The sequence below is a fragment of the Mycteria americana genome, chromosome 21 (assembly GCF_035582795.1).
Source record: "Mycteria americana isolate JAX WOST 10 ecotype Jacksonville Zoo and Gardens chromosome 21, USCA_MyAme_1.0, whole genome shotgun sequence".
Lineage (NCBI taxonomy): Eukaryota > Metazoa > Chordata > Aves > Ciconiiformes > Ciconiidae > Mycteria > Mycteria americana.
Genome location: NC_134385.1, coordinates 2,428,871 through 2,451,342, shown reverse-complemented (window position 1 = coordinate 2,451,342; position 22,472 = coordinate 2,428,871). Strand labels below are relative to the sequence as shown.

Sequence of the window (22,472 nt, the reverse complement as noted above, 5' to 3'; positions counted from 1 at the left end):
CTCTCTCTGAGCTTTTGGCTTTCAAATCAGCTGGAGAGAAGCACTTGCCCAGGTCTCCTTGCATTTGGTATCCTGCCCCGTTTTGGCTTTTGTTCTCTCCCCAGTTGATTTTTAAACTCTTTTATAAAACAGAAGCAGTGAGCAGCACAGCTCAGAGAATCTGGCTGGGGGTTTATTAGATTGGATTATAGGGTCTTACTTGATTCCTTCAAATGGAAAAATAAGGGGTTTGGGGTTTTCAAATATGAAAATATGCTTACTGGATTATAATTTGCATTTTGTGTTTCTGCTTAATGTAAATGACTCTTGCATGTGCCAGTTCCAGCTTTAACGGAGGTCTGAAGCTATTGCCATTTCTCATTCTGCTGAATTTCCTCAACAAAGCAACAATGAATTAGTCAGTGGTACCCACCGATCTTACGCCAAAACGGGGCATTTCTGGTCATCTAGCTGGATACATGATGCAGATCAAGAGACATTCACCCCAGTGATTCTGGCAGCGAGCCTGTGAGCGACAGTCTCGGGGGATGACTGGAAGCGAGGACCAGATCCCAAAGGCCCTTCCTACTCTATACCTCACTCCAGATGTTGGCATGAACGTGAATGACCTGAGACGCGTTACACCATCCCGGTGTACCCTGCACAGCGGAGCAGAGCTGGGCACGCAACAAGGTGATACTCCTTTTCTAGCACCGAAAAACCCTCCTGTAAGATGTGACCTGCAGATGTTTGGGAAATGGAGAATTGAGGTCCTTGACATACACGGAGTATTTGGAGGAAACGCTGAACAAGGGTATTATTTCTCACAGCACCAGACTGTTCCTGGCAACTAAAACAGAGGGGCCGGGCTGGCTGGGCAGCCGTCCCTGCGGCGGTAATTCTGGGGACACCCCCAGCAGGCTTGGTGTGACGCAGGAGAGGACGCGGGGTTGGGAAAGTACCTTCACACTCTGGCTGCGTGCCGCTCCAGGAGCCATTGGCTTGGCAGGTCCTCTCGGATGAACCCCGGAGCACGTAACCGGGCTCGCAGCTGAACCGGATCACGCTGTCTACATCAAAGTCATCTCCCAGCCCAATGCCATGAGAGGGGATCCCTGGGTCACCGCACACGCCCTGGCTGCCTCCTGTTAAGAAGAGAGCACAGTATCAGCAGAGTAAGCAAGTCATGGCGTTCGGCCCTTCTTCCCTCTCAACTGCGCACGTTCAGAGGGCCAGCACGCAGGTTTGGATCGCGTGGCTGACACGATTTAACTCTGACTGGCTCTCAGCAGAGCGGGGAAATTCCAGATGAAACGTCCCCTGACTCGGTGAGCCCACCGGTTTTAAGCTGGTTGCAAAATATGGCCGTAACTCCTGCATCTCAAGATGGAGCCCTCACCAGCTGCAGCTGCTTCCGTGGCAGCTGCTCCAGCAGACAGCAGCTCGGTTGCCAGCATCAGTCAAGTGAATGGTTTCCCTCCAAGCAGAAATTACAACATGCTCCAAGCCACCTCAGCACGCCCTATTGTATTTGCAGAACAAGAAGCTGTTGGGTTTGGAGCACAGAGGCGGGAGGGATCCAGCTGAGAAACATCCGCTCGTACAAGTTGTGAACACTTTGAGCTGCCGTCTGTAAGTTGGGGGGACAGGAGGAAGGGAGCAGCCGTAGCAGATGCCTCGCAGGGGTTCTCTGGAGCAGGCTGGAGAAATGCCCACCTCCTCGCTGCCTGACACAGGCTCGCACCGCGTACGCCTGCTCTTGGCTTTCTCCACTAATGATCTGTGTAAACACATCCACCCCCGAGCCAGGAAAGACTATTTCACTCCTGCAGCTAGCAATGAAGTTCCCGGTTCCTGGGCCTTCTGTGCTTTGCTGCAGGTACAGCCTTTGCAGCGTTACATGTAATATAAAATATAATGAGCATATTCATCATCTGGGGAATGTACTCGCTTGTAAAGAGAAGGGGGAGAACGCTCCAGGTTCAGCATTTTCTTTCACATAAAGACTTATATCCAAGTCTTTTGTTTCATCTTGCAAAAACTGCTGTCACACTGTAGGGATCTTCCGCAGACAATGGAGAACCTTTGGCAGGAGATGATCTGAGCTGCGTGCTGCCTCTTCACGGCTTTTGTAACTGTACCGCCTGAGTTCGGTGTAGAAGAGGAGCCTCTCCCCAAGCCCTTGGGTGGAAATCGTGGTTCTGAGGTACCGGTCGTTCACCTGGCCCCAAATCAGAGAGGGCCTGTCAAACGCCATCAGCCTTGCTCTAAAGCTGCCTCCATGAAGTCATTGAGAAAAATCACATGCAACAGATGACAGCAGGAACTAGTCAGAGTAATGCTGAACGTTTCCAAAAATCCACCCGCAAAGATGACAGGAGAGACAGGGAAAACCACATGGGGAAAAGGCAAGAATTAGAGCAGAAAACCCTTCCGAGCAGCTACGCATCAAGAACTCTGCAGATATGGCTTCTGAATATGAAGATGACTCTGCCCGATTTCTTTCTCCCTTCCAAAGTAGAGGTTAAACTTAGTCAAGTGGAGCTGCTAAATTTAAGTGGCATAATTAAAAATTAACACTTGTCCCAAATGCCTTGCTCCAGCTAAGTTCTTATTTTGTCTGCCTCTGTGCTCTCCAAGGAACAAGTGACAGGATGGCGTGGGGAGGGCTTTGCACAGCATCCTGCCAGGCATTCAGCACCCTTCCTTCTACTGAGATCCCAGCAACCCGATTTCAGGAAGGCTTGGCAAGCACATCTCATTGCATCCCCCAGGACTTTGACCCAAGTCCGTCTCATCAGGGACTTTTTTTGCTTATCAGGATGTTTTCAGTGCAAGACCTTTCTCGTTCTGGCACAGGAGTGGGGGTGGACTTCTGTTGCCAAACTGCTCTCAGTGGAGACGCTGATGATGTGGAAACTCATTGTACCAGCTTCCACTTGCCTCGTGCAGACCGGGCACTGCTGTGGTGCCATAACAGCAGATGTCAGGCCCTGGAAAGGGGCCACATGGGCTGCTTCTACTGGAACGCATGAGAAAGAGGGTCAGATGCTGCAGTCAGGACGCAAGGACCTGATTTTGCATAAGACACGTTCATCCTGTACAGACTCTGCATGAAGGAAACTGTAAAGCAGCAAGCACCTCCTACCACAAATATTTGCTGCAGTGATTTATTCCTCGTCTTGCAAGCCGAGCGGTTTCCTCTCTGCCAGTGCTTATCAGCCAAGTTGCAGGAGACTGGATAGCTGAGACGCAGTGATTTTCAGAGTCTTCCACAATCTCCCTCTGTAGCACGTGCATTTCTCCAGCTCAAAGCGCAGCGCATCAGGCTGTCCCCTCACAGGATAAAAAGGGGTAGCGGAGGATGGGACTGCCCCATCCCCTCCTTCCTGAAGCCCACCTCACCTGAGCAGTGCGGCAGGGAGCCGCTCCAGCGCCCGTCGAGCTGGCACATGCGAGTGGAGTTGCCAATCAGAGTCCGCTTCCCGAGGCAGCTGTACCGGACCACAGAGCCAACGGTGTACTTGTCACCCGAGATCTGAGCGTGGGGTGGGGAGCCGGGGTGGCCACAAGAGACCACTGTAAGAGACAGATGCAACAGCTTCAGCCGCGAGGGAACGAGCCCGCGATGCTCGTTCGAAGACAGATGCAGCACGCACACAGCAAAGTACTGCACGTTTCAGGTCGCTGCACAGGACCTTGGCAGCTTAAACCCACTCGTCTGCCCCAGAGCCCACCAAACGCCCGGGGGCTCATGCCACAGTGCAGGCGTGGCATAGCAGACCTTGCTTCGGTCTCCTGGGGGACATGAGCTCGTCCTGTAAGAACTGCCAAGAGTTTGTGCATAAATGCCTAGTCTTGACACCGACAGGCATTTTGCAGGTTCCTTGGAAAACTCATCCCTTCTTAAACATGAATATTTCCATGCACGCCCTCACCCCCACCCACCCCTGGCAGCGCCAGGCCCTGCGACACGGAGCTGCAATCGATGCCGTGTCACATCTGAGCAAATTATCCTGGCAGATTCCGAGCACTGCTCACTCGACCATTGCTAGTAAAAAACCGCCGCTAACAATAATTAATAGGTTTACTTTAGCTTAGCAATCGGAGCGGAGACAGGCAGGCGGTTGACAAATACACCGACAGATCTAGGGGCTATTAGGCAGGTTTGGGTGAGAATGCTCAGCCTGAAGACCACGCACCACGCGGTTTCTGAAGGAAAGCGTCTGCAACGGATATCTTATCTCCCTCTGCTCGAGTCTAAAAATACCAATACTGGCATGAGGTAGAAAACATGATGTATGTTTCAATAAAAAGGAGAGCATGCGTATGTTTGGGCACGTGGGCGTTGAAATATACTGGTGCAGAGCTGTGACTAAAACCAAGGACGCTTTGCAGGGAAATGGGTTTGATAGCTAATACTTAAACTCACACTGTAACTAACAATTTAATAACAGATACTCCAGCAGACTCAGCTAAGCTTAAAACCTGTGGCAGTATGGAGGTTTTTAAAGGATTTACGTACATGGTGTGAAGACTGTTTCTTCTGATGCGTTAGGCTCTGCTCCTGTGTACTTCACTTATTGGACTCGCTCTCCCACCCCTCAAAGGGGATCAACTCTGTTTTACTCCCTCCTCAGAAACAGGCATGAGACAACAGTCGCAACCCAAGCTTGTCTGGCATCAACCTTCTTAATTTACGTTTTAGGAAGTGCCTAGGAATTTTAAGTGCCCAGCTAGAAACACTTTAAAGGGGTATGGGTTTCAGCACTGAGCACATCCTAAGTTTAACACACAGAAAACAAAGATGCAAAAATCTCTTACTTTTTTTTCTCTAAACTATTAAGCCCATGAATCCAGATAATCAGTCATAAAACTGACCTTCCAAAACTGAGTTTCCAAAGTTTTGGGAATGCCCACAAATCCTCCAAGTCAATGGATGCTCAACATTTTAAGGAAGGAGATGACTTTTATTAGCTGGAAAGCTGCGCGCTGAGGGGAACGCAAGATATTAGGCTCCCAGGTTTTAAAAGGTAACTACGACTCTCCCGGGGCCCCTGCGGCTGCGGGAACACGCGGTTATCACTTGTCAATTCCCCATGGCCCGTGCAGGGTGCTGCAAATGCGAGAAGGTGGCATGCTGCTAACAAAAGGAAAGTAAAATGTGCCAAAACCTACTTTGTATGATTAGGTGTCGAAGGATAATACAAGAGAAAAAAGAAACAATCATGGCTTTGGAACAGCTCAGCCAATTCGAACTTAAGGAGCATAATTCTGACCGCTTTAGCGATTCGTTATGCCAGGTAAGAGGAGATGGCAGCTGCTTTAGGCTCCAAAAGGAAACACTAGCTGTGCTGGGGGCTGGTCTGCCAGGGGTCTGCTCCTGCCTCTGCCACTCGCTCACTGGGCAGCCCTACGTCAACTCCCAGTCCAGTCTGGACCTGGCTTTCCCCCAGTGTAAGGCAGGGACAGCACCACTGACACCTTTCATACGATGCATGGAGATCTCCCAGGCTAGGTTTTACTGCCGCAGCACATGACCACCAGGAGTATTTAGTGTCTTTCTACGCTACTGGAAATACTCCTTAAGCCAAACCGTCACCCAGAACCTCCCAATTCTCTCTGCAAACCACAACGGCAGAAAGGGCCAGGATACTGTAACAAAGAGGGAAAAACATAGAGCAGGGGTCAGGAAGCAAATCCTCTTTAGCACCTGTGTCGCAGCAGAATAAAGGCTGCATTTCTTTCACCGTCGCACTGTCATTTCCCTCCCTCAAAGCCGCGGGGATGAGGGGGTGTATGAAAACTCAGCCATGCCTGAGCGGTGCTAAACATGCTCTGTCCTCAGTCAGGCTAATTGCACGCTGCTTCCTATGAAGATCTGTGTTGCAGAAGTTCTGCTGCCCTTCTCCACCTGCAGTACTTTTGCTGGAGCTGCATGGAACCAGTAGAACTCAGCGGGAGCTGCCTTCCCCTGCAGAGGGAAACCACCTCTAACAGGATTTCTCTCCTCAGACCCCGTATTTTCCTTCTGGGGGCAGGATCTAGAGGCCAGTGAAGCTGATGGAACGACTCCCAGGGATTACAAAGGGCTTTGGATCCCGACTTTTTACATGACCATTCAGCTAAGCGACAGAGAACTACATGGGATGAAAGCCTGTGGCAGATGGGTATTATTCTGAAGAACTTACAAAGACACTGTGGGAGGGCACGGTCCCAAGTGCCATCCCCCTGACAGGTAAGGACATGTGTACCCAATAAGTAATATCCATGGCTGCACTGATATGAGACAGTTGTTCCAAAGCTGAATCTGTGAGGACCACTTGGCTGCACTTGACGGATGCTGTTTTCCAGGTGCCCGGGGTCAGTACAGTTTACAACTGCAAACAAACAACAACAAAAAAATACAAAACACAGGGTGTAACAAAGAACAAAGGATTCTCCAAAAACGAGCAGGAAAAGGGGAAAAATTGCAAATCACATATTCCACAATTTAAATTTTTTTTTTTTTTAAAGATTCTTTGGGGCAGAAATAGAAAAAAAATCCTTATTAAAAAGAAAAAAGAGAGAGTAGAGGCAATCCTGCAGGCTCTCGCCCTGCCGCGCGAGGCTCGGCAGCAGAGCCTTGCTCTCTGGCCCCAAACTGGGACTTACATTAGCCAGTTGAGAATAACCGATTTCTTGACCAACACAGCAACAGTATCGACAGAGATACTGGATTAAGGGAGTACAGAGGAAGGGAGTGCAGGGAGGGGAGAGAATTCGATAAGCGAACTTGAGTGCTAACACCAATGGAAGTAAGGCAACCTCGAAGGAGAAAGACCTCTGCACAAAGACCATGGCGTCTGCTTTGAGTAAACTGGCCTAGGGTTACAGCAGCCTGACCTCTGCTAAGGGTCTGGCCTGATATTTTCTTGTGTCCTCCCCACTTACAACACATACTTCAGTGTCTTGGAGGATGCAGGGCTGGGCGGGGGCCATAAACAGCTTTGAGTGAAGCCCAAGGGAAAGTCAGGTTTGTTGCATGAGATTTACACAGCCCTCGGAGCTCAAACATCACTTGTACCTTCCTGAGGAACCGCAAGATTTGTTTTACGTGAATTTATGACAGCGTCAAGCTGGATTTTAGGAACCCAGCGAAACCAACGAGGAAGGCGCAGACAAGTCCCATTTGCCCAGCCCGGGGTGGAGGCAGACGACTTACCGCGGCAGGCGGGCAGGGTGCTGCTCCACTGCCCGTTGGCCAAGCACTGGGACTGCGGTGCTCCTTCCAGGCGGTACCCGGTGTTGCACACGAACTTGGCCACATCGTTCAGATTGAACTGACTCCCTTGGGTCAAGCCGTTGGCAGGATTGCCGGGGTGGCCGCAAGTGATGGCTGCGATTAGAAATTGGAGATGTTACTTTTTTGCCTAGAAGAAAGTGGATTATCCATTGGAAAAAGTTCCCAAAGAAGGAGACCATAAAAAACCCCCACATCAACCCTGAAACCCACACCGACTTCAAAGATTTGTGGCCAGCTCTGTCGAAATACTGAATCAAATTGAGAGCATGGTACCTTTGCTCATTTTACTGGCATAAGCAATTCTCTGAGCCACTCTCTAAGCAGCTGAGTGCCAGAATCCTACTGACTTATACTGTAAATCCCTAGAGCCCCTCTTCAAAAATCCCAGCTACTGCTATTAATCTATTGCCTTACGTTACCCTGGGCATCACACACAGAGTCATGAAACCTGATGTTTTCCTCCCTCTCCCTGGTGTAAGTCAGATGTATGCTCAGTGCAGTATAAAGTTACACCTGGAGGGATAGTTAAAAGAGAGGAAAAACATGAGAAAAATCAGGTTTCTAGCATATGGCCTAGAAAGCTTAAACCTTCCTGCTTGAAGTTTGAAAAACTTCAGGGGAAAACCTTTATTTCTAAATCCCTGAAATGAGGATTTCCGTGTAGTTCTTGTTCCTGTGGCTGACGTTAGCTTGGGCCAGCGATGAGGTGAAGGGCTAAACGGTCCCAGTCGGAGCCGCTCCGACAACAGCCGGGGCAGCTTCAGGTGGGGAAGGTGCAGAGGCAAAGGCTGGAGCAGCAGGAAGCACACGCGCTACTGAAATTCAAAGTGCTTTTGCCTGGGCCGCTCTGCTGGCACCTTGGCAGAGGCGGGTGATACAGCGAGGACACAGCCCCTGCTGCGAGCAAAGCCTGGAGACCTTTGCTTTGAGCACAGCAGCGAGTTCCACTGCGCAAAAGAAATGTCAGGATACGCCATACAGAGAGTTTTTGGCTGCTTAAGGAATGCGACATCTTCCGACAGCTGAGGACAAAGCAATATTGATTACTGTCATGCTGAACCAGGGTAATGGTCCATCAGTGGAAGTCCAGCAGTTCAGCTGTACAGCCGCCAAAGCCAGAAGCTAGAGGGGAAGATGGAATTCCCACAAAAGATCCATAACAGGTTTGACTGCCAGGCTGGACTATACCATAGGGATGGGAATTTATTCCTCATGCAAGCTGGTGACAGGTACAGGTCTAAAAAATATGAAGCAAGGTAGCCTTTCAGTCCTGCAGGAAGCAGATGTCAGATTCTCTGAGGTACTTCTGAATATGATTATACAGATTTTCAAATAGGTGATGGATTCTGTCCCAGAAAAAAAAGGCTCCCTGCAGTTGGTGTGGATCAAAAAGACCTGTTCACACAGAAGAAGCAACTGTAGCAGGTTTAAAGAGAAAATACCAGGACAATAGGAAATTATAATGTGCTAACACACAGAGTACCCCGAGCTTCTTCAGAAGCAATAAAGCCTCAAGGCATCTAATTTCAGAACCCAACAGTGCTCTGCTTTAACGACATTAAATTTATGTTATCTGTAAGGCCTAACGTAGTGTAATAACTTCAAGGCCAACTTCTGCACATGAGACACCTTTACAGATCTCTGCACAAAAGCCTGGTGGGCTTTCAGGTGCCAGAGTCAGAAGCCGGCACAAAGCCGAGCCAGACAAAGGCACTGCTCGGGAACCAGCCCTGCACTGGTTCAGTAGTCAGAAGACAGATACAGATGAGCTACGTTCATCTGCTTTGTTCTAATGGGTTTGGTCCCTCCCGAAAGAAACAAGATGAGCTATGAAAATGGATGTTTAGAAAATCCTGCATTTCCATAAATCTGCCTGACAGCAGGAGGACCTCTATCAATATGATTTCCTGGTCCAAGGTTAGTATGTATATGCTTGGCAGGTAGAAGTGAATTAGAACTTTTCAACAGAGCATCCTCAGACACTAGAGTAATTCAAACCTTCCTATAGACCCAGACACAGCCTTTCCAATAATTCTTTTCCTAAAAAGCTCATGCAGGATCCTAGACATCCTCCAAATTTTGGAGTCTCTGCTAACCTTGACAACTTCAGTCTGCTTCTTATTGTTAGGCTGGAATCTGATAGGTCATTTCTTACTTCATATCTTGCTGTTATTATTGTGCCTCAGCACATAAAGCTCTAAACCAGACAGGAGAGGTTGGAAGCAAACAACTGGAGAATCATGATATGAAATACGTGGATTACACTGTCCGTTGATAAGAAGATGCTTAAACTTATTAACACCTTAGAGCTCCAGAGACTTGATTAGCTTATTTACTGGAAAGATAAATGAGCAGGTTGTACAAGGTGACTTGTGAATGTGGATTAGAGGAGAGCAACTGACTTTCCCCCAGCACAGAGCATGGGTCTCAAAGACGGTGACAACTGTGGTGTGCTTGGTGGGGCTACGTCTGCCTTTAACCTCCCCGCGCCCCGATAAAGGGTGGTCGTCCCCGAAACCGCACCTTCAACTGGGTTCTTCCATTAGAAATTCATACATTAGAAAAACACCAAAGAAAGGTGGCATTTACAAAGCAGAGGGAAGAAGCAAAGCAGCCAAACTTGCAGCACTGCCACTCCTGCCACACCTCAGCTCTCTCCTGCGCGAAGCCCGGGGACGCTCGTGCAGCACACTCACTGCGTGTGTGCAAAGCAACCGTACACAGCCTGGGTGGGTAAACTCGGAACAATGGTCTTTACGCGTGCTCTTGTCCTCTGACGGTCACCAGGGCTAAAGGAATCTGACAACATACTTACGCACACAGACAGGCGTCTTCCCAGACCAGCGGTGATCCTGCTGGCAGATCCGCACTGACATCCCGATTAGGCGAAAGCCGGGGTTGCACTGATAAACCACACTGCCGCGGTAGTTGTAGTTCTCCCCGTTGATCTGCCCGTTGACGATGGGACTGGGAACACCGCAGTGCCCTGCTGCAGGAGGGAGACAAGGAGAGTCACCGAGAGCTCGCGCCTGCCCCTCCTGAAGGCATCGCACACCACCCTGACTCTCTGGGTGGATCTGAATTCCAGTCTCTGCAGTCATAAATAAAACCAGAGCAGCAGTAAAGACAACATACCATTTTTAAAGCTCTCCAATCTCAAAACACCTCACATCTACTAAGCAGTAAGGGATCAAAGCCTGCTTCCTTTTTATATCTACTTAAAACCCTGCCGCTTCAGTAGCACCGAGTCCTTGCTTGGATTCCCTCCTGAATCAGTAACTAGAATTCCTATTCCCTCCTGCAACGCAATCAGGACTCTTTCCCCACCACATCACGGATACTCCACACCTACCCAGACATCTGACTTCTGCTCCACTCCAGAGTCCGTTGGCCATGCACTCCCGCACACGGGACCCTACCAGGGTGTAGCCAGTGTTGCAGGAGAAGATGGCTGTGGCCCCGTAGCTGGTCAGCGTGCCGATCTTGTTCCCATTAGGTGGAGTTGCCAGGTCTCCGCATGAGATAACTAAAAGAGATCCCAAAGTATAGCAAGTGAGAACAGGCAGGGAGATGTGTTTGTTAAAGAATGCGCTCAGTGACATTTCTACCACAAGTTATTATTGAAGTTGGACACGAGTAGGAAAGATTATTAAACAGTTACATGGATAACAACAACGATTCGGAGTCGTGTCACGTGAGGTGACGAATATAAGTGCTATTAATATTTATGCTTCAGGACGCGAGGTAAGTACTAAAGATAAGACTGGCTAGGAAGAAACTATAGAAGTTTTTCATACAGGAAGTTTTTAACACAGGAATATTTCTATTATTAACCCATTGCTAGAGACACCGGGAAGCCTGACTTCCAGAAAAACCACAAAATGGCACAAGATTTCCCATTAGAAAGGGACACCCAGCTTCTTCGAACGTAGCGACTTCCAGGACAGAGCTGATGTCTAAAGATCAGACCCACCGAGGACACCCAGCCAAAAGCCAGGTTTGCAGGGTGCAGCTGAGCCTGGCCAGGAGCCCTCGCAAATGCAGCTCCCAGCCACAAACTTCAGCTCTTTATTTTATCTACCTTAAAGATCTGCAAACCCTCTGGAGCTTTCGCACTCGGCAAGAAATCAAGAGACTCACGCTGGGTGCTTCTGACCTTAGTGCATTGCCAAGATCCTGTCATTTGAATTTAGGTGGCAATAACGCTGAAGAAATAAAACGGGGTCAGGCTCATACTCCCGGATCTGGCTGAAGAGCTAGCAGGGGTAAAACTACATCTGTCACCGAAGTCAGCAGTTGCATCTCTAGAAACAAAGGGAGGCAGGAGGGAAGGGAAAGCTGCCATTCTGAAAGAGAAATTTTTCTGTCTCTATCTGCACTTAGAGAGAAAAAAACTCCACCTTTGACAAAAGAAAAGATCCAAAGCACAGCAGTCGTGTCAGAATGACTGAGCGAGCTGCTTGTTTGCCAAGAGTGTTTTTGATTTACAGGTGACACCGTTACCCTTGTAAACTTGGCGTTTGCATAAAATTGGAAGAGGTTAGGTTTTAGATCAGAATTTTTTATTTCCTTTCTTAAAAGCAAACTTCAGAGCATCTGGCATCAGTGACAGCTAAGCTGCTGGGACCTGACAGCGACAGATGAGCTAATGTGCTTGAGTTCCTGCAGAACTGTTTAGATTAAACTGAGAATCAGATCAACAGATGACCTCTCCCTGCATCCAAACACTCTTCTACCAGAGCAGTTCTGCAGCCGCGCTCTCAGATGCTGCCAAGAGCGGCCAGGGCCGTGGCGTGTTCGCATGCCAACAGCAGAGCCTGCGCGGCCACCCCATGGAAAACAGAAATCCCATCCCCTGCAAGACATCCCGTGAAGCTGGCCTGCCCCGGCGTGGCTCCTGAGCTTCACCGCTCTTACTTTTACAGGTCGGCATCGGTTCGCCTATGCTCCACTTCCCGTTGGCTTGGCACTTGATGACCCGCTGGCCCGTGTAGTAGTACCCGGGGTCACAGATGAGCATTAGCTGGGCGTTGTAGTGGTACTGGATCTCGAAGGTCAGGCGCCACCGACCATGCTCAACTGCAATGCTGTTGATATCGGGACAGGTGACAGCTAAAAACCAGATGTGGTGAGTCAGGGAAAAGAAATGAGACAGAAAGATGTTAATAGGTGTTTAACTCCAGGGCACTTCAGGGCATTTCAGCAAGCGTGCTGGCTTTTTAACAAGGGGGCCGGTATTAGCATCTCTGTTTTACAGGTGGGAAACCAAGACACCATGAGATAGTGTATCAGCCCCAAGTTATGCAGGATTAGAAACCTAGTGTCCTAAATACTGCACCTGTGAGGCAAAGCTATGCACGCTAGGGCAGGAAGACATTACTGAAGGGACTTCCAAAATTCCCTGTGGGACTCCACCGGCTGCAAACACTCACCCACACACTGCGGGGGCTGGTTGCCGTTACTCCACTGCCCTGCCTGCAGGCACTCTGCGCTGGGCTCCTCCCCAGGCTGCAGCTGGAAGCCCTGGTTGCAATGGTACATGGCTTTTGTACCCACTGTGTACTCCTTGCCAAAGACAACTCCGTTCTTTGGGGCTCTGGGAACTCCACAGGAGAGAGCTGGGAAGGAGGAGGAGGAAAGAACACAGCCGAGAAGTCAGTCAGCTTCCAATTTTATCATGGATTTGTGGTAAGTGAGCTGAAAGCCCGGATCCCAAGCTCGCCTATTTACAAAAGCTCCAGCCCCCGTTCAACCCCAGAAGCTGCAATGAATGCCCACTTTCAGAGAGGATCAGGTTTTCAACTCCTGTCTATCAGTGTGGTAACAGCAAAGCCAATGCTGAATACCAATTCCTACTGGAAGAGACTCTGGCTCGTACTTTCTATAATATCTGTAACAGAAAATGCATCAACACACTATTCCAAAGTTTTCACACAGAGATAAAGGATTAGATAGCAATAACGTTTTGTATTTACATCCCACAGCAGCACCAACCTGAAACCCCTTTCCAACAGCACTTCTGGATTACGTAAAGCAGCAAATCGTATAATCGTGTTGTGGCAGAAGGAAGGCTAAATTTAGCATTACGGCTGAGAAGGTGAGGGGGGAAATTCAGGGAAAAAAATGATAAACAGGCACAATGCCAAATGGCTGCTCAAGATGGCAGCACTTTGGAGAAGATGCTCTGCACCACTCCTGCTGAGATCCTCAGTTCTGCGGCCAAACAGGGCAGAAAGGGGACAGGCAGGTCACAGAAAGATGAGCAACAGCCAAATACAGACAGACCAGAATCACGCTCATTTATGCTGCAAGAGTTTCGCAAGACATGACAAGCCCTGTTACCCTCTTCCCTACCGCTGGGAAAACCAGCACTGGGAGTCTGTCACTCAAATCTCTCAAATCTGGTTTTATTTTTTTCCCCCCTCTATCAGCATTCAGAAGAGCTGGGAAACCAAGCTCAGACCTGCCTCCAAAACCAGCATGCAGGTTCCCATCCCTCTCTTTGAGTCTCGGCTCTGGGGGAAGGCCATCTCGCTCGGGCTGGAAATGCACAGCCCACCCATCTGGACAGGCAGGGGATGACAAGGGGAAGAGCAGCCGGGGACCTGTAAAGCTGCCATTGCGAGACCACCAGCCAGCGGGGCTGCCAACAGCCTCTGCGGGGCACCGAGATGAGCAGAGCCTGCTAGCGAGCACTGATTTGGAGGCCAACACCTAACCCAAACAATTGTCTCACTTTAAAAATGCTCTAAAGGAAATCCATTCCTTCCTGGAGTAGCCTGCGCTGCTCCCACTCAGCTAATGCACCAACTGGAGGCTGAGCCTATGTCCCCTGAGCCACATGCTGATACTTCAACACACATTCACCTTCCTGTTATTCCCTCTGCACACAAACAAGGGCTAGAAAATCAGCAGCCTTAGAAAAGTCGCCTTCTGGTGACATGGACCCCACCGAGCGCTGAAAGGAGACACCAAACTCCTTGCGTACAGCGTCAGCACAACCACTGGAGCTTTCTACCACTCAAGGTCCAAGACGCTTTTATCCCACTACTGCTACATGAGTCGGCCAGTGCCCCAGCCTGGAGCACAATTACACAGCACCTTGCAGATGCTGGTGTTGCTAATAGGTGTGAGTAATTCAGCAGGCTCGTATTAGCACGATCAGGCATATCCCTGGTTGAAATGATAATCACACGTATGTCACTTCATCGAGCTAAGGAGCTTGGCGAATCTCTCTACAAGGCTGGGTGTCTAGACGAGCAGCCACACTGAATACCAATTTCACTCTGAGGCAAAAGAAGAGGGGACCTGGAAAGTCCTACCCTTTCACTTCCACCCGACAGTTCTCTTACTACTTTCTGATGTTGCATCCAACCAAAGAGGCTGGTGAGAAAGCCGACCCCCTTCCCATGCCACTGCCCGCAGCAAAGCCTTCTCCTTTCTCCGTTCAATTCTGTTCTGCAGCCTGATGCTCCGCCAAAACTCATCACCTCTATTTGCCACCAGGAAACTGAGGCACAGAGACTGACAGGGAAGGACACCGGAGCGAAGAGAGGCCAGGGCCAGCCGTGCTCCAGGTCAGCGAGGCTGAGCTGCCACTCGCCTTCGTTCCTCTGCCCAAGGAAAGGATGACTTACCGCTGCCTAGTCCTGCCTCCCAGCAAACTCCCTCCTTCTGCCTCTCGAGTGGTCTGTTTGATCATTTAGAGACTTTCCATTGCGTAAGCCCTGCCCTGATACAAAACTTAGCAATAATACAGTGCTTCTGGGCCAGACACAGTTAACTAAAACTGTCATTAAGCCACCAGAAATACTAAAAAAAAATTAACCCTCTTCACCTGCAGATGGTCGGGCTACAACATGAAGAAGATCGGACAGGGCGAGCCAACTGGGGCTGCGACCTCTGCTGCCCCGCACCCGTGGCAGGATCCTTCCTTCCCTGCAAATCCGGCATCCTTGAGCAGAACGTGGTATTAGTACGTTTTTATTTACAGAGCCCCGCACAAAGCAGAGAAGCTTGACTTTTGAGGTGCTCCAAAGAGCATTTCTGGGGCTCAAATTGTGGGCACTGCAATCCACCAGAAATCAGAGACGACGAAAGAGAGTAGTTGTTCCAAGGGAAAGCAAACCAGCATTTGGCTTGGAGAGACCCATGGAGAGTGTGGGCCAGGGAAAAAGGAGAAGGAGCGCTTACGGGGGTTCAGAGGTACAAAAGCTCTGTCTGCAGGAAGATGATGTGCTAGGAAAAGGGACAGAGGCTATGAAAGCAAATCTGCAGCTGGGATTCCAAAAACAAAGCAACTTAAAAATAGGCAGCAGAGTCAGAAAAGGCATATTAGATCATCTTGCGTTCTCCCCCATTGTGCCAACGCAAGATTGTTCCCCGCAGAATATTCTCTGCTGCTTCCATAAATGTCAGCTAGGACAGAGCACGTAGTAAAGATTATTCAGAGGGGATCGGGAAGAAGAGGATTATGCGCTGGCAGAAAGGAGCGATGGGAAATGTCATTTGTTAACTAGACCATGTGTTCACAGGCACCCCAGTTCTCCTCCTCCTGACACAGCTGATTGTGTGAGCAATTTATGCAGTGTTATGGATCGAGTTCCCAAACCTCTGCCATGCGGTCCTGGCGACCAGGAAGGATGAGAAATTGAGTACAGCCCAAAACAAAAGGTTGCCAGTTGGCTTTGAGAGCAACGTTGGGGGGAAAAAAAAAAAAAGATGTTGGATTGTATGTTGCTGAAGCGGGCAAGAAGACTGGAGCCAGCGCTGGCTATCAGCTGCTCGAGGCCAGGGGGGGGAGCTGCTCCGCCATGAATCCTCCTACAGCTCCGGCTCCCTGCCGCTCACTCACCTCCTGCATCCATCTCAAGGCACTTGATAACCGTGGGCCAGTATTAAGATTCCTGATGGAAATACGGCGAAACAGAGAGAGGAGGTGACTTTCCCAAAGGGGCTATTTCAGCCTCAGGATCTAACACGACCAGCAAGCTCTCCTCCTCGCTGGAGAGAGACAGGTTCTTCCAGAGGGACATCCAGCACCAAGATCCTGGCCAAGCCGCTCTCTGTGTGCTCAGTGGGGACACACACGCCCCTCCAAAGGGGAAAGTGGAGCCTACCTAAAATGCTATGAATTGGCCCCCAAGTTCTTTCTCTGTTGGTGACTGCCACAGAGTGCCACCACGGCTTCTGCCCATGGAACTCTCGACATGTCACGTGTCCAGAACGGCACGGCGTGGGTTTAGTGCTTCTCATGCAGCTCCCATGGGAAATCCTCTTCCCACACGCCTCCATCCCGCGGCGCAGACCTGGGGTGCTCAGCAACACCGCGGGAGTCCCCCCGCATTTCCAGATCAGGCAGTGACAAGCCACAGACGGTCTGGCTCTGACTCCCTCCCTAGTGGCCCGGGAACTGGTGCGCAGGGACTTGTTTCTGCTTTGAATCATTGCTGTCAGGTAATACCTCGTCCCAGTACATCCTCTCCCAACCTCCCCACACATCCTCTCTCTATCTCCTCCCCGCCTCGGTGTTTAAAATCCATTCCCCACACACCATTACACCTCCTGGAAGTAAATACAGATTTTGGAGCTGAACACGAGGGGCAGGTGGCATTCCAGCACACTAGAGCAGTAAAGACTCAGCAGCATTTGTACCTATTCTTGATTACATGATTTTCCTTAAAAAAGACGCCATACATCAGAGAATTTCCTTACACTGGGCTAAGGATTCGGGAGGCACAGTTGCCATGACAGCCCCTCACCCCGCCGGTCTTGCTGCGCGGTTCATCTGCTCATTCCAGCACTTGGCGTTTGCCCCCATCCGCGTTATCGCGGACGCTAAATCACTGTCTGAGCTTGTGCCCCGTTGCCCAGCTCCCCCTTGCCAACAGAACTGGGTGGCAGGGTCTTGGTTTACTGCTTTCCACTCACCTTTAAATAAATGCAGCCTTGAGAGGGCTCCAAATGGAAATAAGCACCCACAGCACAAAACCACCCTTTAGAGGCAGGACTGCTTGCACCCCTTTGCAATTTCTAAAGAGACTAAGTGGTTCAGGAGCACAGAAAGGATTTTTTCAAGGCTCTTCGGTACCTCCCACACTAAATAATTCTGCTTTTCCTTACGGCTTGGACTGGACAACAATGCAGACACTGCAATGAGATTTCGCCTATGCTGTCTCTGTTCTCTGGCTAGTTTCCAGGGAAGTCGATGCAATATTAATCCCCAGTGCTCGGTCCCCTCAGAACATGGATGAATGTTCAAAGACACTGAAAGGCTTCATCAGAATAAAGATGGGCATTTTATCAACACAAAGGAACAGGGATGATTGGCAGATTGAGAAAAAGGTGCAATCAGAAAGCGAACATAGTGAGGGAGACAAAATAGCACAGAGGCAAAGCCCCCTGGGGCACACTGCCCTGTCCTCCCCTCCACTCCCACGCCTGGCAGGAGCCCTGCGCTGGTATGGTATGTCATAAAGATTATGGTTCATTAGGAGGAACTGTGGAAGGAACAGCTACATGCCTAATCTTATATGAAGCCAACAGAAACTGGGCGCCATCTGAATCCCAAGAAATTTCTCATCCCCCGTTGACACACACAGACCTAAGAGGGCACTTCCAGAAATACCAAAGGAAATTCCAGTCATTAAAACCCAGTGGGACCCGTGCTCCTGCCAGCCTTTCCAGATTCTTCCAAGCAGTAGCTTCTCCTGTCCTTAACCGAGGTTTGGCTGTGTCTTTACTGAGAGTTCAAACACTTCTACAGCGCTAGCCTTTACACAGATGCTTTTTTCCTCCCCCATCCTGAACGCTCCCAAACAGTTACTCCCTTCCCTCCCTGCTCATCTGTTCCCAAGGACTCGGATGTAAGAGGAGCACCCCTCACTGCCTACCTGCAGCTCCAAGCCTGCTCTCAATAGGGAATTGGGGGAATTACAATAGGTTTTTATTTTTACCGCGTTTTCCTCAGTCTTCCCTGGGACCCCCGGATCCTCGTAACGATACATTTGCCTGCCCTCACCTTGGCACAGAGGGATCGCTTCGTTCCAGTGGAAGTAGCCCTGAGGGTGCTGGGAGCAGGTGGTGGTGCTGTGGCCAACGAGACGGTAGCCAGTGTCACAGCCAAAGCGGACCGTGCTGCCGGGGTGCAGACCCGTCTGGCTGAGAATCAGCCCGTGGGCTGGCGGTTGCGGGAGGCTACAGTAAGGAGCTGGAGAGAAATGCAGAAGAAAATAAAGGAATCACTGGATGGGCAGTACCGAGACAAATTCCCTTCCTGTTCTCAGGAATTACACCGTGCTTACCATAACCTAAGGCTGTACAAGAAACAGAGAACTTGTGATGGATAAATACAAAGTCAAAGGAGGAAAGACTGCAGGGCTACTATCCAAGTTTCACTCAGCTCTAGAAATAAAGACTAATTTCTGATAATTAAATATTACTTAATTCATTTACTGAGTAAAGTCATTATTTATTTATGACATACTGGCAAGTTCTCAACCCAGTTTTATAACTTCCATTAATTAAGATTTGCTAAGTTCCAAAACACAGTAATTAATTTTAAGGAATTCTCAGCAAACATTCAGTATCCAGCAGCGGTTTTGTGCTGAATGAGCAACCAAGACTCCCCGGTCCTGCTCCTGTGTTGAGCAGTGGCAGAACGCCTCAGCAGGAGCACAATGTGTTTTAAACAGCAAACTGCAAACGCTGTAACACGATCAGTCACGTGTAAGTTGTGCCTCATGCACCAAAGCAGCTCCTAGCACAAGTTCTTATATTTTGTGATGTTCATCTTCACACATCTCAAAATGGCCTCACTGCAAGGACACAATAATTCAGTAACACGGCAATCTTCACTGTGAATTGCACGGGATGGGTTTCATTCATCCAGAGCCATGTCGTCTACGGTTATTATATTCTGGTTCTGATTCTTAAGAGTGGTTGAGAAATCAGCCAAAGCTTCAAGGCTTCTCCTGGAAAGAAACCTGCCTTCCCCAGCCTCACCAGCTCAGAACGATCCCAGCTTTGTGCGCCTTCCCAGGCCTTGGCAGCTTCTGCCGACACAGATGGCCTATGCCCCTCTGCAGCAATTTCGTGGAGATCCTTGGCTGAAAAGATGGCCACGTTCTTGGCAGAGGCATCTAGTCTCTGCTGCGTGCTTACCAGAGTAGCGGATTTTGAAGCCTTTTCTGTTGTAGGCATGGTCAGAGGACCAACGGAGATAGACTTTGTTCCCGCTGCTGGTGACGGTCAGAGGGGCAGAGTAGTTCCCACTCAGCGACAGGAGCAGTGGACTCTGGCCAGAGGGACCTGTAAGGACGGAGGGAACGAGGAAAAGTCAGGGCTGGCGCACACACACAGTCACTCGTGAGCTTTATGTGCCAGGGTGTTTCTGCAGAAGGAACAAGCATATTGTGGAACTGTAGCACAGGAGCTTTCACCATGAGCCCAGGAATGGCAGCTCATGCTCAGGGGTTTTTGTGAACACGAGTCCCAGCACAGACACCTGGCTCCTGGGAAACCAACGGCAAATAAAGCCCAGTTGATCGCAGTCAGACCAGGATTTTGCTCCAGGCAGTATGCCTTTGGCTCAAGTCCTGATGGGAAAGCACAGGAGCATCAGCACAGCACTTGCATTCTGAGTTTGGTTACAAAGCTGCATCACTGTGAATATTGACAGATCCCCTCTCAGTTCATGAGAACTCATGGGTCTAGAAAATCTGGTCTGCATGGGCTTCAGGGATGAGAAGTCCCACCTTCCCAGCTCAACCCTTCCCAGCAACCTTCGCTACAATTTCTCCCAGGACCTTGCTAACTCCTGCCCCTTGGAAAAATACTTTAGAGTCATCCAAAAATCAAATCATTGATATTTTCTTATCCAGAGAATCAATGAGTCTTAGGAGGAGCTCCCTAAGTCCAGCAGAAGGTTATAGGCGTAGTGGTGGAAAGCTCTCCCCAGAGTGCTCTGGGAACAGAGATTAACAACTAATGAAACTCTGCTGTTTCTTTCCTTTCCCCTCAGTTGCTATGTAAGTCAAACTGGAGAATCTCTTACCGTCAAAGATTTCAAACTCATCATATTGCTTCTCGCTCAGGAAGTACTCGATGGTGAGGGAGATGTTATACCCAGGCTCTACCTTCACCACCCAAGAACAGGTCTGAAAGTGAGGGTAACTTCCCAGGAAGCTCTGGCTGAGGATCACACCGGTGGAGTCTGTCATAACCTCGTTCATCGGACAGCGCACTGCAGGGAACATGAAGGAGGGACAATAGCAAATGAATCTTCCTATTTGCAGAGGAAGGAAGGAAACAGAAGATACTATGGTCAGGAAGGTCTGTCTTGACGAGCTAGGTCAAGATAGAGCACAACTCCCACCCACGTACACCCACTGCACACCTTGACCCTCGGGGCTCACAGAGAATCCTTAAACCCTGACGTAGGCTCCAAATGAAGCATGCTGCGTTTCCACAAATCCCAGCAATTGCCGCATTTAAAGGAAGAGGCAAAAAGCAACAATACAAACAATTTCAACCGTCTTTGCATTATTTCACATCTCTTTCAAAACGAATGGCACTGCAACCAAGCAACTATTCTCAAGTTACAAAACACTCCCCGGGAACCCCTGGAAACTTTACTGCCTGGGTTAGAACAAGGTGGGGAACTACGGCCTTATCCCAGGTCACCCACGGAGTTGGTAAGGAGGACGTAAGCGTCCAACTTCAACTCCTTTCTCTAATCAGCTTCTGGAAATATTAAATCCAGCTAAAAGCGCTAAATAAAAAGGCCAGCAAAAACACCCCAGAAGAGGCGGCAAACACACAAAGAGAGCAAAAAGCATAAAAAGAAAGGGATCTTCATTTATCCTTCATTGTCACTAAAACCTAGTGCAAACACTATACTTGTATTAATAGAAAACAGCCAGAACTATCCAGAAAGAACAGTGTATTCTTTCAAAATCCTTAATCCCATCAGTGATTTTTTTGACCTCTATAAATTGGTGGCCAGATGTAATTTAAGCAGTCCCTTTACCCCCAGGCTAACAACCATCAGTAAATAATTGAATGACCTCCCTTTCTCTCCTTCAGTTCATGCTATTTCACAGAGAATAAAGCTACAGAAAAATATCCCATTATATGGTAAAAATGTTCAGATAGGAGGGAATGAAGGAGATGAAATAATCACGGCTGGAGTGAACAAAAGTACCAGCAGGAATCCAGAGGATAAATAAGGTAACATGGTAGCATGGAAACATCTTTGGGATCCCTCCTGAGCAGCAGCAAGGTGTACAACGCAGCATGCTTGGGGCTTTCATTTTTCTCCCATGTAATACACTCTGTGGCACTAATAGAGAAGCTGTTCCTCGCAGGATTGCCTTGCTGGAGGAGCTCACTTGGCTACAGCCTGCTCTTCCTCTGGCTGTTCATGTATCGCTTAGCAAACCGTCAGCGCAGAACTCCCCCCCCCTCCCTGGGTAAGGACATCTGGGGGACCGTGCTAACGACCTCGCAAATGCAGTCAGACACACAGCGCGCCAGACCTCTGCTCAGCCCCTGTTCAGGAAAGTACAAGCTTAAAGTACCTTCCTGAACCAGGGGCTTGGGCTATAATCCAGGGGCTCCCAACACGAGGCAAACCCCCTCGGAAGGTGCAGAGACCCGGCAAATTCCCTGGAGCCAGCGGGGGGTGGAAGAACTTTCCCTATGGTTTATCAGAGGGTGGCTGCAATAAACCACCCAGCGAATCTCTCACTGTTATTTGCTGGTTGTTGCTTGAGCCTAGCCAAGGTGCACCGCCCCGGGACAGGCTGCGAGGCCGGTCGGGAGAACAGCCTTTCCCTGCACAGGGGTGCCTCGCTACCCTCCTCACAAGGTCCTGATGGGTGGTTTTGCACTACTGGGACCCTGGAGATCTGAGAATTAACCCCAAAGATGCAGTACGTGCACGAAAACCTCCCCCAGCTGCCATCCAGCTCGCTCCCTCCCCTAGCAAGCCCCCACATTTTGCAGCAGTCTCTGGGTAGGGCAGTTTTGGCTGCCATGCTGGGCACCCCCGGCTTTACCTTCACACGTGGGTGGAGGTCCTTCAAACTGGAGATGAGTGCCTAGTTTGCAGGTCAGGATTTCATTTCCAATCAGGGTAAAGCCAGGAAGGCATCTGTACCTCACTATGTCACCTACAGACAGAAACAGCAAACATCTTGACTCAAGA

The 22,472-nt window shown here is 49.6% G+C and overlaps 1 protein-coding gene across 1 annotated transcript in view; it reads right to left on the bottom strand.

Moving 5' to 3' along the window:
• The window catches only part of CSMD2 (CUB and Sushi multiple domains 2), a 315,212-nt gene that overhangs the window by 21,431 nt on the left and 271,309 nt on the right, over window positions 1-22,472 (bottom strand). Inside the window, 12 exon segments of the mRNA XM_075522188.1 lie at window positions 942-1,124; window positions 3,385-3,558; window positions 6,171-6,359; window positions 7,184-7,357; window positions 10,080-10,253; window positions 10,617-10,790; window positions 12,182-12,376; window positions 12,697-12,882; window positions 18,285-18,473; window positions 19,427-19,573; window positions 20,319-20,507; window positions 22,324-22,437. Of these exon segments, the coding sequence (XP_075378303.1) occupies window positions 942-1,124; window positions 3,385-3,558; window positions 6,171-6,359; window positions 7,184-7,357; window positions 10,080-10,253; window positions 10,617-10,790; window positions 12,182-12,376; window positions 12,697-12,882; window positions 18,285-18,473; window positions 19,427-19,573; window positions 20,319-20,507; window positions 22,324-22,437 (2,088 nt within the window).